This window comes from Silurus aristotelis (genome assembly GCF_946808225.1).
Source record: "Silurus aristotelis genome assembly, chromosome: 8".
Taxonomy (NCBI): Eukaryota; Metazoa; Chordata; class Actinopteri; order Siluriformes; family Siluridae; genus Silurus; species Silurus aristotelis.
In genome coordinates, this window is record NC_139581.1 from 25,631,698 (window position 1) to 25,647,423 (window position 15,726).

The window sequence follows — 15,726 nt, forward strand, 5'->3', positions numbered from 1 at the left end:
TATTATAAAAAAATTTGGAGACATTTCTAGAAATCTGCTTTCACTTTCTTATTATGGAGCACTGAGTGTCAGTTAATAAGATACAGAATACAATACAATACAACATTCTTTCAGCAGAAGGTGCTACATAAAACTATGCAGAATTATACAAACCAACACAGAAGTAAGACAAAAGCAGACCTACACACAGAACTGCATAAAGTGCATATACACAAATGTGTGTAAATAATAAAAAATAAAAAGACAAAAAAAATGACATGTAAGTCCAGTATTTGGGTATTGTGAAGTGTGATGCTTGTTGGAAGAAATTGTTACATTGTGTAAGCATGAGGGCCTTAAGGTACCTTTTGCAAGACAGCAGAAGATGAAGAGTGTGTGAGAGGTGTTTTTAGTCCTCCTCAATGTTGGTGGCTTTGCAAATGCAGTGTATGCTAAAAATATCTACGATGAAGAGAAGACAGACCCAACTTATTTTCAATCAGAGGATGGGTGGTTGGAGCTGGACTCTCCTCAGCCTTTACATAATGTAAAGGGTGGGCTTTCTTGCCTGTAGAGCTAATACTGAGAAACCAGGTGAAGTTCTCTATAAGGAAAACACCATGGAGTTCAGCAGAAAGTTGCTGTGCTATGTCCTTCTGAATTCAACAACCATCTCTTTGGTTTTGTTCACATTCAGAGAAGGTTGTTGGATCAGCACCTGTAAGTCTGCAGTTAACAGTCAAAGACTCTGTTAGGGATGTGCAGTAACTAAAAACTAGTTGATCAGATTTATTTAAATTAAACTGAGTTAGATTTTTTAAATCATAAAAACCTGAAATTGTATCAGGGTTGTATAGATTTTATCTTCTGTCTAATGTCTTACGAAGAAGACTTTTCCAAAAAGATCACAAATGTTTGCTGATATATGATAAGAATCTAAAACAAAACCGGCCTGCTGAGATTTTGACGGCGTACGTAAAACTCCAAAGTTTACCAAAATCCTGAAAAAGTATTTCATAAATGTTAAAACCTTGGTGTGTGACCATTTAACCAAATGTTTACATATAACCATGTGCATTAGTTGTTGTAGTCTGGAGCTAGTTACTTCAGACAATTTAATGAAAGGTAATGGCACAGATTTTTTCTGAATGAATGTGATAACAGGACCACTGTGCTCGCACACAATTTAACTGTAAAATGATGCAAATGGGGACCTCTGGTGTTCAAACAGTGCAGTTGTTGAATCAATAATTAAAAAGAATGATAATATTGAATATTTCTTTAATGCACATAGGCATTTGCAATACAATGCGCCAAAATTTCAAGTTTTTGTGAAACCAGTCTTCCCTGACAGAATCAGAGCAACTATTGGAAGTCTTTTGTCAATTGTGTATATAATAAACTTTATAATGAAAGAATTCTGAACAGTGTAATTATACAATGTGTCCAAAAAAGCTTTTTTAAATACATTGTGTAAATTTTAATTATTAACTATTTTTTTGTTTTGTACAAGTGTTTTTTTTTTCAGTTTTGTGTCACCAGTCTGGCAGCAATGTCGTCTATGATGTGCTTGCCAGGCTTCATGTAAAATGAGCCAGTGTCCCAATCTGTCTACGAAAACGATTTAAATACGTTCTTCTTACAGTCTCAGAGAATATACTGCACAGGTTAGGAAAGGTGAGGACTTTATTGTCACTATTATTGTAGAAGTACAGTTACAATGAAATGTTCAACTAGTAGTGCAAACAACAAAAATATTAAATAGAAATTTTTAGAATATTTTCCAAAAAAGGCATTAGAACACTGACTATTCTACATAATAAAAATTATGCATGAGAATTTTGGAAGACATTTAGCTAAAAAAAAAAGGTAGACTTTTGGTCCACACTGTAAATATCTACCTTTAATAATTAATTGAACTCTGCTTTATTGCACAATCATGTTTGTTTTGTTTGTGTGTGTGTGCACGTGTGTGTGTGCACGTATGTGTGTGTGTGTGTGTGTGTGTGTGTGTGTGTGTGTTCTGTTTTTTTTTCAAAGATAATAAAATCTCACTACTCATCCGGATGAGAACAACAATGTACAGGGAACATACTTATCTTGTGATGCAATGTAAAGTGGTTAACCATACACTTACTGGCCAGTAACTGAGTTTATTTGAAAAACCTGTACACCTACACTTACATGCAATGATACTATTAGCTGATCAAATGGCAGTAGCTGATAAATAGAATGAAGCAGATACAGGTAAAGACCTGCAGTTAATAAGGAAAACTTCAGGATGTTGAAAAAATGTGATCCAGGTGTGTTTGACCACTGCAAATTACAGACAATGTTGCACAAAAAAACAAAAAGAGCCTAGTGAGTATCAGTTTTGCAAGGAGGAACATCTCATTAATGCAAGAGCTCAGAGGAAAATGATGAAACTGTTTCAAGCTAACACAAAGGATATGTTCACTACTGTGGTGAGAAGAAAAGCATCTCATAACTCAGAAATATGCAAAGCTTTGCAGCGTGCAGCATGAATGTACAGTTGACGAATGTGCATCAAAGTTGTAAAGCAATCGTGTTAAGATGATCCAGAATCTCAAGGGAATTAATCAAACAACTTGGAATTTGTGCCACTGGGGCTGTTCTGAGAGTTCAGTTAGGAGGGTTTGCTTTACTAATATTGGTCTATCCTTCATATATATCATTTTGTGTCCATATAAACCGTAACACAAGCGCAAACTTTATTTATTTACTTTATTTACTTTTAAACCCTTTATTCATTCATTCATTCATTCATTCATTTTCTCCTGCTTATCCGTAATTCGGGTCGCGGGGGCAGCAGTCTAAGTAGGCCCCCGCCTTCGACTGCTGCCCAATCCTCACAGCACCGTCCCTTACGGTCCCTCCTGCAGGTGGTGAGCCCACTGGAAGGCGGCCCAACGTCACGGACCTTGATATTTCCCTCGTAAGGGACCCCTGGAGCATAGAGGGTTAAGGGCCTTGCTCAAGGGCCCAAGAATGGCAGCTTGGCGATACCGGGGCTCGAACCCTTTATTTTATTCTTTATTTCTGCAAACAGGATACTGTGTACTTTATACCAGCCACAGAAATTCTAGCAGCATTAGAGCAGAAGTGACTGTCTGCTGTTAACAAAAGGAAATGTTTATAACAGAAATACAAAGGCATGAGAGAGTACAGAGTACAGAAAATGACTTGTTGACTTTGCTTATTCTTCAATGCGAATGACCGCTGAGCCACTCAATCACTTAGAAATGATTGATAATGACAGATATTATCAGACAAAGATAGTATTTGAGCTAATGAGAAGGCTTACGTTAAAAGTAGGCCTACCACTTATTGAGTTACATGTCCCAGATAGAATAGCCTTTATTTGTCACATATACATTACACAGTGAAATGCTTTTGTTCGCATATCCCAGATTGTTCAGAACCTGGGGTCAGAGTGCAGGGTCAGCCATGATACCTCTGGAGCACAGAGGATTAAGGCCCTTGCTCAGGGGCATAAGAGTGGCAGCTTGGTGATACCGGGGCTTGAACCGATACCTTCCAATTAGTAACCCAGCACTTTAACCACTGAGCTTCCACCCACCGAGATGACAAAATGTCATTTCCACAATAGGTTTTGAAGCTTTAATTTCCATTCAACAGCTTGACGCCCATAAGAAGTGAGCGAACATTTTGTACTACACGTAAAAAAGAAATGGTTAAGCAATTATTTTCGGATATGCCTAGCGCTTATGCATTATGCATAATAACCCAATACTAAGCAAATCTATTAGTAATAACTGACACAATTAAATTCTAATACAATATATGATATAGTAAAAGTAAAAATACAGAAGCATTATACAATGTAATACACTGTAATGAGAACTAGATCATAGACTACATATATACTGCAGCTGCCACTCTTGGGCCCTTGAGCAAGGCCCTTAACCTTTGTGCTCCAGGGTTGCCGGACCCTGCGCTCTGACCCCAGCTTCTGAGCAAGCTGGGATATGCAAAGAACAAATTTTCACTGTGCTGTAATGTATATGTTACAAATAAAGAAAACTATTCTACTCCCTGAGTCACGTGTTCTCAAAGTGGGTTTTGAGTAACTGAATAACTGGAATTATTATTATTATTATTTTACTATACTGAAGTATTATTTTTGGAAATCGAGACTGTTCACTTGAATATAACGTGATAAAAATGTTTTGGTCAAACTATTTTATAGTGCATTATTAAAAAAATTATCATTCAAGTAAAACTGATCATTCTGATTAATTATAAATTTTATAAATGTTTATAACTTCTAAAAGAGAGTACTTTTGCCTGTACTTTTTTTTTACCTTGAATTATTTGCACGTATCTTTGTTGTTATTTGTTCTGACCTGCTGTTGATTTTTTTTCTTTTGGTACTTGTTGATCAGCCTTTGGCCCTGCGTGTTTACAATAATCCGAGGTGGTCAGCGTTTGTGCTGACGCGCTGTGGGGGCTCGTGGGGGCTGTGCGTCACCGCACGTCTCTCCTTGAACTTTATTATTTCTGATAGGACACTGCTTTGGTCAATAAACTGCATCGGTCATGGCGTATAAAATGCGCGAGCCCCTGCATTGTCAGATTCAGCTGGAGACAGCGAAAGGTTTCAGGCTTTCTTTAATTACTGCTTGGGATAAAATATTCTAAATAAAATATTTATATTCTGCATTTATATCGATTTGGATCACCAGCTATAATCGCGGAAATGCAGGCTTTGGGACACTGCGGTTTGTGCGTGTCGAGAGGATTTTTTCAGAGCCGGACCAACTTCCTGCTGACGCGAGCCAACATGGCTGCCATCCGTCAAGCTGCAGCGTGTTTTCATTTAGTCAGGTAGATACTGTATATAAAACGATGTATTTAATGAATGTTATACTTGTGGACGAACGTAGAGGATTTGTAGGATGTGCCGGATTTGTGCAGTGCGTGTATACTGTACATCATAGCCGTACTGTAGTGTGTAAACCAGCACACTACTGTAATAGGACATACGAAGTTATGGGGGTTTGACTATAGGTAGTAACTGTTTCATTGTCTAGTCTGTTGTTTTGTAGGATTATCGGCCATTTTTTGAACATTGAGTTGAATTGTAAACTTTTAACTCCTAGAGCCACAGCCAGTGGGATTTTCATCAACAGAAAACCAGTACTGCGGCTTCTGCGCCTCTCAGAAATGATGCAGGCAAACGTTATGTCCTTCAGTGTGTGCAGTGGACTGTCCACTGTTCCCTTCCTACAGGTATACTGTCACTACACAATGTCTGAATTCCAAATCCAGCTCTTATCGGCTGTTGTAGTAGACGTGGAATGAACTGTGTTCCTAAGACTTTTGAGGGCAATACACATTATTTTGTTGATTTTATTACAGCAGGCAGAAAACCTCTCACATGAGTCTTTGATTCGACGAGCATCCTGCTTGGTCACAGACAGCGCCAATACCTACCTTTCCCAAACCACCATGGCTCTAGTAGATGCCCTCACACTTTATACGAAGGTGTGTGCTGGTGTTTAATGGCTCATCCATTGTGTCTTTGTTGTTTTTTAACTGTCTCATAAGTGAATCTTATATTTCTGATATTGAGATACTTCAAGCTACATATATATAGTAAATAATATGATCTCTTCCTGTTCCCAGGCTTTGCACACCCTCATCGCTCTACAAAAGCGCTATTTGGCATCAATTGGAAAACTCACTCCTGCTGAGGAAGACAGCATTTGGCAAGTGCTCATTGGCCAACGAGTGGAGGTAATTCTTGTTAATAATTAATAATTGTGTTATTATTAATTAGGGTATAAAATTACTTGTTTCTTTACCACAGATAACAAAAAACTGATCTTTGGAATTCACTGTAAAGGATTATTCTGTTATGTACAGTCAAACAGCAGCAAAAAAGAATATGCTTTAATTTTTACTGATGCACAGATTTACGAAAAAGCTTTTAAAGCAAGCACTGTTTTTTTTTTTCTTTCAGGTTGGAGACAGGCTGGATGACTGTAAACGCTTTGAATCAAATTGGATGAATGCTATCAGCCTCTGTGAAATGTCAGCAGAGGCTGCCTACAATGCAGGTATGTGTTTGTTAATATATGTGGGGTTGAATGACTTGCCCATTAATTGTTATGGTTTAAATCAACTATTATATGATTTCATTTCAGGAGCAGAACATGCATCCAATGCATTAAAGAGTAGTGTGGAAGCAGCACACTCTAAGGTAGAGGAAATGAGAAAACTGCAGCTGGCAGCACAGAAGAGTCTGGCTGAAATGAAAGCCGAAGAGATTCAGAGAATGGCTGAGTATGCATCAAGCATCAACTTACAGGATCTGGAGGATGTTCCAGAGGCATACCTCCGTGAGGACTGAGAAAGCACATAATAATTGAGAAATGATTTTTATTATTATTATTATTATTATTATTATTATTATTATTATTTTTATTTTTTTGGTAAACAACTGATTTAAGTTATTGTCTAGCATCAGTGCAAGCACAGAGCCTTTCAGCTGTGAAAATATAGTACAGCTGAGAACCAGTGATTTATTATTATTTATATTTGTTTTGGGTTAGAATATCAAATGGATTGGAATATAATTTCAAGGCATTTAATTACAGACTAATTTTGTTAATGCATAAATTGCATTATGGGTATTCATTTTAATATCTTCCTACCATGCTTTGCTGTCATCTTGTAAAAAGTGGTGCTATATTATCTATATTGTTCTTGGAAAAGAAATGCATGTCATAGCTTATAATTACATCTTACATATTTCTCAAATAGAAGCTATTAAATTGACCAGATGATGTACACTAATCTGCGATTCATTGAAAAATGTACGTATTGCTGCTTTATTTTATGTAAATAAAATATTATTTTTCTATAAATGCAACAACTGTATTATTGAGTCATATTTTAGTGAATAGACATATAGTACCATCTGCTGCAAAGAAGGTTCAAGTTGCTAATATTATTTGTGTTGCTGTGTTTAAATGCAAACTCAGTTTAAATAATTTGAATACATAGCATACTTTTAATTATATTATAAAGAACGAACAAATGAGGTTGGTTATGTAATGAATTGTCATCCCATCCATGAGGTTTTCCTTCCTTGTTCCTAGTGATGGTCACCAGATCCACAATAACCTTGACCAGTGTGAGTGCTTACCAGATCTAGGAATTTAATAGCTGGACATCTACCTTTTAATATGGTACACCAAATATCAAAATTCAGTTAATGGGAGAAAATTTTACAAAAACCTGTTTTAACAATTGTAGCTTTTCGATGGTTTCTGCAGTTTCTCCCAAAAAAGGAGGTGGATTGTCTATGGTGTCTTTGTATACCATGGCACTCTTTCCCTTTTTTCAAACTAAATTTCCCAAACCTGTTTTTGAATGACAGTGCCACTGGCAAAAAGTAAGGTTCATAGAGACATGGCTTGTATTGTCTTTATGAGCTTAAGTAAAGAATTAAAAGGTGATCAGACTGTCAGTGAGTCCAATATGTTTTGTGGGTTGTAAAGTTATAAGTGACTTATGTTCGTGTCTGTTACATATCCAGGTAAAGGTCTATTAGGATCTGTCAATATAAAGTCAACATTAAGACAACAGTGTTACATATTTTGGCAACAGTTTCAGTCTGTTTTCTTTCTAACTAGTTTTTTTTTTTTTTTTTTACTATAACAAAATGTGGACTTATGTCGAAAAAATTACATTTCACGAATTAATTCTATGAAATTATAGGAAAAGCACTGCTATAACCTCAAAGTCATTAGCTGTTGTGGCTGTTAATTTAACTGATTTTCATATACAGTAATGGCATTATCAACATACTGTAATTTAATGATCTTCTTTCGGCTTCTCCCATTAGGGGTCGCCACAGCGGATCATCCATTTCCACACTACACTGTCCTGTACATCTGCCCTTTCAACCCAACTACCTGCATGTCTTCCCTCACCACATCCATAAACCGCCTCCTTGGCCTTTCTCTTTTCCTCCTTCCTGGTGGATCCATCCTCAGCATTCTCCTACCAATATACCCCATGTCCCTCTTCTGCACATGTCCAAACCATCTCAATCTCGCCTCCCTCATCTTGTCTCCAAAATGTCCTACATGCCCTGTCCCTTTAACAAACTCATTTCTAATCCTGTCCATCCTCGTCACTCTCAATGAAAACCTCAACATCTTCAGTTCTGCTACCTCCAGCTCCGCCTCCTGTCTTTTACTCAATGCCACTGTCTCTAAACCATACAACATCGCAGGTCTCACCACAGTCCTATAAACTTTTCCTTTAATTCTTGCAGACACTCTTTTTTTACAAATTACTCCTGCCACTTCTCTCCACTCACTCCACTGCTCTCCCTCTCATTCACACACATGTACTCTGTCTTACTCCTACTGACTTTTATTCCCCTTCTCTCCAGCGTGTACCTTCACCTCTCCAGACTCTTTTAAACCTGCTCCCTACTCTTACCACGAATCACAATATCATCCGCAAACATCATAGTCTATGGAGACTCCTGTCTGACCTTGTCCGTCAACCTGTCCATCACCACTGCAAACAGGAAAGAGCCGATCCTTGATGCAGTCCAACTTCCACCTTGAACCAGTCTTTCGTTCCTACTGCACACCTCACTGCTGTCACACTGCCCTCATACATGTCCTGCACCACCCTCACATACTTCTCTGACACACCTGACTTCCTCATACAGTACCACAACTCCTCTCTTGGCACTCTGTCGTACGCTTTCTCTAAATCCACAAATACACAATGCAACTCCTTCTGTCCTTCTCTATACTTCTCCATCAACATCCTCAAAGCAAATAAGGCATCTGTGGTGCTCTTCCTCGGCATGAAACCATACTGTTGCTCACAGATGGTCACCTCTTCTCTCAGCCTGGCTTCCACTACTCTTTCCCATAACTTCATGGTGTGACTGATCAACTTAATTCCCCTGTAGTTACTGCAGTTCTGCACATTTCCCTTATTCTTATAGATCGGTACCAGTACACTTCTTCTCCATTCCTCAGGAATCCTCTCACCTTCCAAAATCCTGTTAAATAATCTTGTTAAAAACTCCACTGCCATCTTTCCTAAACATCTTCATTCTTTTACCGGTATGTCATCTGGTCCAAATGACTTTCCACTCTTCATCCTCTTAATTGCTGATCTCACTTCTTCATTACAAATCCTATCCACTTTCTGCTTCACAATCTCCACACCATCCAACCTTCCCTCCTCTCTCTCTCGTTTTTCTTGTTCATCAGCTGCTCAAAGTACTCCTTTCATCTTCTCATTACAATCTCCTCACTAGTCAACACATTTCCATCTCCATCCTTTATTGCTCTAACTTGCAGCACATCCTTCTCAGCTCAGTCCCTCTGCCTGGCCAATGCCCAGTACAAATCCTTTTCTCCTTCCTTAGTGTCCAACTTCTCATAAAGCTCTTTATATGCCTTTTCCTTTGCTTTCGTCACATCCATCTTTACCTGCTGCCGCATCTCCTTGTGCCTACTTTTCACATCACTCTGTCGATCCCAATTCTGTTTTGCCAACCTCTTTCTCCTTATGCTCTCCTGCACTTCCTCATTCCACCATCACGTCACTTTGTATTCCTTTCTATTTCCAGAAGTCACACCAAGCACCTTACTAGCTGCCTCATTCATCACTCCTGCAGTAGTTTCCCAATCATCCAGCACCTCTTCACCACCACCGAGCCCCTCTCTAACCTCTTCCCTGAATCTCACACTACAGTCTTCCTCCTTCAGTTTCCACTATCTTATTCTTCGTACAGTCTTTACTCTTCTCCTCTTTTCCTTTACCTCCAAAACCATCCTACAGACCACCATCCGATGCTACACTGTCCCCTGCCAACACCTTTCAGTCTCCAATCTCCTTCAGGTTGCATCTCCTACATAGAACATACTCCACATGTGTGCACCTTCCTCCACTCTTATACGTCACCCTATGATCCTACTTCTTCTTAAAATAAGTGTTCACCACTGCTATTTCCATCCTTTTATCAAATCTACCACAATCTGCCCTTCCACAATCCTTTCCTTAAGGCCATACCTACCCATCACCTCCTCATCACCTCTGTTCCCTTCACCAACATGGCCATTTGAATCTGCCCCAATCACCAATCTTTCATTCGTACGTACACCTTCTACAACTTCATCTAATTCACTCCAGAATTTTTCCATCTCCTCCATCTCACAGCCCACGTGTGGAGCATAAGCACTGATGACATTTATCATCATCCCTTCAACTTCCATCTAAACGTTCATCACCCTATCAGAAACTCTTTTCACCTCCACTACACTCTTACTGTACTCTTCCTTCAGAATCACCCCTACACCATTTCTCTTTCCATCCACACCATGAAAGAACAGTTTATACCTCCACCTCCAATGTTCCCTTTTCATTTGGTCTCCTAAACACACAACATATCTAACTTTATCCTCTCCATCATATCAGCTACCTCTCTCCCTTTACCAGGCATAGTACCAACATTTAAAATACCAACCCAGACATCCACTCTTATTCACTTTTCCTTTACCTGTTGTCTCTATAAACGTCTTCCTCCTCTCTTTCTCCTCCTTCGGCCAACAGTAGCCCAATTTGCACCGATACCCTGTTGGCTAACAATACCTGTGACGGTCATTGGTAACCCGGGTCTCGACCGATCCGGTATGAAATTCTGATTCGTGATCCGCATATTTGATTTGGCACATGTTTTACGCTGATGTCCTCCCTAACGCAACACTCCCCATGTATCCAGGCCTGGGACTGGCACTAAGAGTGCACTGGTTTGTGCCTCCCTAATGGCTGTTTTTATAGATTTAATAGCATGAAAAGCCAAAAAAACATGGGTTATATTTTGTATTTAATTAAATTAAAAATATGTTATTAATACACTTGAAAGGCTTTGCTGATACTACCGCAATTAATTATGAAATAGTCCTACATGCAACATGCAACAATAAAAGCTTTGAACTATGGCTGAACTTAAACACACAGACATCAAATCAGTGGATTAGTGTCAACATCAGTTAAAAAAATGGAAAACAAAAACTAGATCAACTCTGAACATTCCAAAAAAATCTACTGAAGTCACAACAAACCATAATAAAAGCAAATAAAGCACATAGTAGAAACATTCAGCTGCATAATTTATTCATGCTGCAGTGCATGCTGGGAGTTTTATACTGTTCTTGCACCCAACATGCACTGCGGCATGAAAGTTTGTTTGTTGTCATCGTTGAGTTTCATGCGCTGATTCTTGATGGGTCCAAATAGGTTGAAGGTTGAAGTTGCTCAAAACTATTTGTATTGCTGTGTTAAAATGGCAAACTCAGTTTAATGGTTAAGTGATTAAAATACAGAGCAGGTTGTATCCATAATATAAAGCAAAAACAAATACTGTTGAAGCAGAAGCATCGCTTATTTCTTTCAACCCATTTTACAAAGATGTTTTGTCTCGTTCTTTTATGAATACATTTATTAAAAAATGTTACTGGGGCAGCAAAATTGGTCCGAATGCAATTTGACAGACTAATGTTAAATACACTGCATACGAACACCAAAAGTCAACTTAAAATAAAATTTCTTGAGAAATCAGAAGAGGATGATTAAACAACACCAAACATACCATTACCAGCTTCACTAATTACTAACCGTTATGTCTTTATTTCTGTCATTTGTGTAGAAAAGCTCTTTTGAGATTTTAGCTGTTGAATTTTAAGTCACCATAATAGTAATCAGTGATTGCTTAAGTTGGGCTCTTGAACCTTGACATTTTAAATTTTATTTTTCTTTGATTTCTGTCATTAATTGTTGCAAGAAAAGCTAAAAAGAACAAAGGCTGTCATTGTATTTGTGCTTACAAAATTCTCTGACTCTAGTCTTTTTCAGGTGTTCCCTTAAAAATGAATTATTTAAAGTCTGATTTAGGATGCATTGGCAATACAACTGCACCACAGATACAACAACAATTAAGTATTTTAAAATGTTCCAAGCACTTAACTCTGTTGATATCTGGGTGTGTTGTTATTTGCTCAATCAGCATATAAATCTAACATTGGTAACAATCAAAAAATCGAAAAAATAAAACATCAACCCTGAACATCATAAAACAGTCTTCTGAAAAGTAACAACAAACCAAACAACACCAAAATAAAATAAACTAAAGAAAATATTTAGAAAGTTCAGCTGCATAGTTTATTCATGCTGCAATGTATGCTGGGAGTTGTGTACTACACGAGCACCCAGCATGCATTACGGTATGAACTAGAGGATAGATCAGATAATCTTTCTGTACAATTGTGGAGCTGAAAAAAAAAAAAAAACAGCAATTAGAGATTACACACATTGAAACATGTGGTGTCTGAGCTACAACAGCAGAACACCATGTTGGGGTTTAATTCTCTCAACAAAGAGCAAGAAATTACTTGACTTGACATATGAAGACTGATATCAGAGAGTGACCTCTCTTGTGCCGTTTAACCCTCATAAAGAGCCCACATTTCTTTTCCAATTGTGGCACTTGCTTACACCATCTTATCTCACCACCAGTGGGCAGTCCAACATAGAAAAGACAACGTGTGGTTATAGCTTCCTTAAACACACTCAAAGTATATACAGTATAAACTACCTGGAAATAAATCGTCTACATCCCGTTTCCATATTTATGTACTTCTCTCTAACCAAAAATACTATAATTTCACAAACATCTTTGTAACATCTTTATTATTCAAACTGAAATTACACTGAAAGTAATAACGAAAATCAGAATCACTCCTTTACAGAATAACATTAAAATTCCTGATGTACAAAAATGCTTTGAAGATACAATCTGCCTAAAACTCTGTTGTGAAGAATTTTAGCACACCTTTTAAAAATACATTAAAAAAAAGGAAAAAATAAGTTTAACTGTGTCAGGAAGAGTGTGTTATGTGTACTGAAGTCACAACAAACCATAATAAAAGCAAATAAAGCACATAGTAGAAACATTCAGCTGCATTATTTATTCATTCTGCAATGCATGCTGGGAGTTTTATACTGTTCTTGCATCCAACATGCACTGCGGCATGAAAGTTTGATGTGCCCCCAAACAAGGTTTTGTTTTTTGTGGATAAAACGTCTTTTAATATTCGTTAATGTCCCCAAAGCTTTTTTGTTCAATTGTAATACTTACCAAAAACACTATGAAACTAATTGGATTTAACAGAAAATAAAAGATTAAATACCAATTATAACAAATAAATAAATTCAAAAGTTTATAGTTATATGACTTAAAACTTTCTTTTCGGCTTCTCCCGTTAGGGGTCGCCACAGCGGATCCTCCGCACGTTTGATTTGGCACATGTTTTACGCTGGATGCCCTTCCTAACGCAACCCTCCCCAATTTATCCGGGCTTGGGACCGGCACTAAGAGTGGCTGGGGATGGTTCCCTGACCGGGAATCGAACCCGGGTCGCAGCGGTGGGAGCGCTGCATCTTAACCACTAGACCACCAGGGGACCTTATAGTTATATGACTTAACTTTTACAAATAAAAACTGTTATAATACATAAACATAAAACTAATAGCAACATTTTTAATTAAGTCTCAAAGGATGTTTTGTAAATATATGACAAAAATAAAGTGAAACTGTAAAACTGTTGTTTAATCATTTGTGTTCATTTAGTTGATTTCGTCTAAGACTGTGGCTGTATGTCAGTTGTAGTTTTGCAATTCACAGTATACTGTTTATACTTTCTCCAAAACAACAGAATTACTCAGAAAGCATTATTTTATAGGAGATTTTACTGTTTTAATTAAAAATAAACAAACAGAATGTGTTTGTTTACAGCTATTTTTTTTAACTCCTAAGCAGTTTGAGGAATACTCAGGCCAGCCCTTCCGCAACAACAAATAATCCATGGTAGAAATTTTTTTTTCTTTTTTTTTAAACATACAACAATTTGACAGACTTTTGTTAGTTAAATTCGCTGCATACAAACACCAAGAGTTAAAAATCAACTAAAAATAAAACATTAAATCTCTTGAGAAATCAGAAGAGGATGATTAAATAACTCCAAACATACCATTACCAGCTTTACTTATTTCTAACTGGTGTATCTGTATTTCTGTAATTTGTGTATAAATTTGTAGTAGTTTTACATTAGTAAGTTTACCACAATTCTTGAGATAAATGTAACTAGCTAACCTTTATCTACAATTATTAGCTAGCTTGGCTTGTCATTCCTATTCTCCTGTTTATTAACTTCAGCATTTCTACAATTTATAATACACTTACTACTGCTACCTTATTACTTATTACACTTATTACTAACTGGTGTGTCTTAATCTGTCATATTGAGATTTTAGCTGTTGAATTTTGAATCACCATAATAGCAATCAGTGATTGCTTCAGTTGGGCTCTTGAACCTTCACATATTAATTTTAGTTTTGCTTTGGTTGTTGTCATTAGTTGTTACATAAAAACCTGAAAGGAAATTTAATCTCTTGTGAATGTGTGATCAATGTTTAATACATTTCTACCACTGATACAACAGCAATCAATTATTACTTAATATTTTAAACATTAAAAAGAATAGAATTCTGAGCAAACTTCAATGCACACTGACATCAAAAGTTAACATATTAATCTCAACATCGGTGGCAATCAAAATATGGGGGAAAAGAAAAATCAACCCTAAACATCACAAAACAGTCTACTGAAAATTAAAAAACAAAACAACACCAAAATAAAGGCAATTAAATAAAATATTAAGAACTTTCTCCTAATTCTTTTCAAATTAAAAGCATTTGCCATTTATTATTTCATTGTGTCACATGTATGATATATAGGCAGTGGTATCCTGGTGTTGCTGGTATCTAATATTTTATATATTAATGTGTATAAAATTTTTGAATCTATAGATTTTTTGAACATGGGCTTGCGGTGTGGCTCTCTATTAATGATTTCGGGAATGCATTAAATAGACTGATTGTATTAAATAGTGATAAGTGATGACCAACATTACCAATTTTTGTATTACTGGACAATTTTATGACAGATGCTTGAAAGATGGTGTATATCTACTACAAGGAGTGGATTGAAGTTTGTATAGTGCTTTATTGTTCCCCATGGTCTCCACTGAACATTACAAGCTTCATTGCAATGCAACTTGTTAATGGTATTTTCACTTAAATCCTACAGTATTACTTTAAGTCCCATAATCAGTTAGTGGAATACTAAGAGAAATAATTTTCTATACCCTGGATTTAATACTATACACTACATTGTTAAATGCTCAGACAAATCTTTATGTTTTCTGGACATTCCACTTTGTGCTGGGTTCTTCTTAAATATATTTACCTATGATGCAAAACATAAGTCCTAACCAATTGTGCAAGTTCTCCCACTTAAAAAGAAGAGAGAGGCATCTAATTTTCATCATAGGTACACTTCAACTATGAGAGACAAAATGAGAAAAGAAATCCAGAAAATCACATTGTCTGATTTTTAAAGAATTTATTTGCAAATTATGGTGGAAAATAAGTATTTGGTCAATAACAAACGTTCATCTCAATACTTTGTTGTATACCCTCTGTTGGCAATGACAGAGATCAAATGTTTTCTGTAAGTCTCATGGTTTTTACACACAAGGTTTTTACACACTGTTGCTGGTAGTTTGGCCCATTCCTCCATGCAGATCTCCTCTAGAGCAG

At 36.9% G+C, this 15,726-nt stretch overlaps 1 protein-coding gene across 2 annotated transcripts; it reads left to right on the plus strand.

The window, feature by feature from the left end:
* The first annotated feature begins 4,582 nt into the window (after positions 1 to 4,582).
* diabloa (diablo, IAP-binding mitochondrial protein a) lies at positions 4,583 to 6,901 on the plus strand. 2 transcript variants are annotated; one of them, XM_083548947.1, is made up of 6 exons: positions 4,583 to 4,848; positions 5,124 to 5,253; positions 5,386 to 5,508; positions 5,650 to 5,760; positions 5,987 to 6,083; positions 6,171 to 6,901. In XM_083548947.1, the coding sequence occupies exons 1-6, from the start codon at positions 4,721 to 4,723 to the stop codon at positions 6,374 to 6,376; spliced, it is 795 nt and encodes a 264-aa protein (XP_083405073.1). In that variant the 5' UTR covers positions 4,583 to 4,720; the 3' UTR covers positions 6,377 to 6,901. The 2 variants fall into 2 exon arrangements, with proteins under 2 accessions (XP_083405073.1, XP_083405072.1); XM_083548946.1 differs by having other exon boundaries at positions 4,584 to 4,848; positions 5,383 to 5,508.
* Positions 6,902 to 15,726: the final 8,825 nt, after the last annotated feature.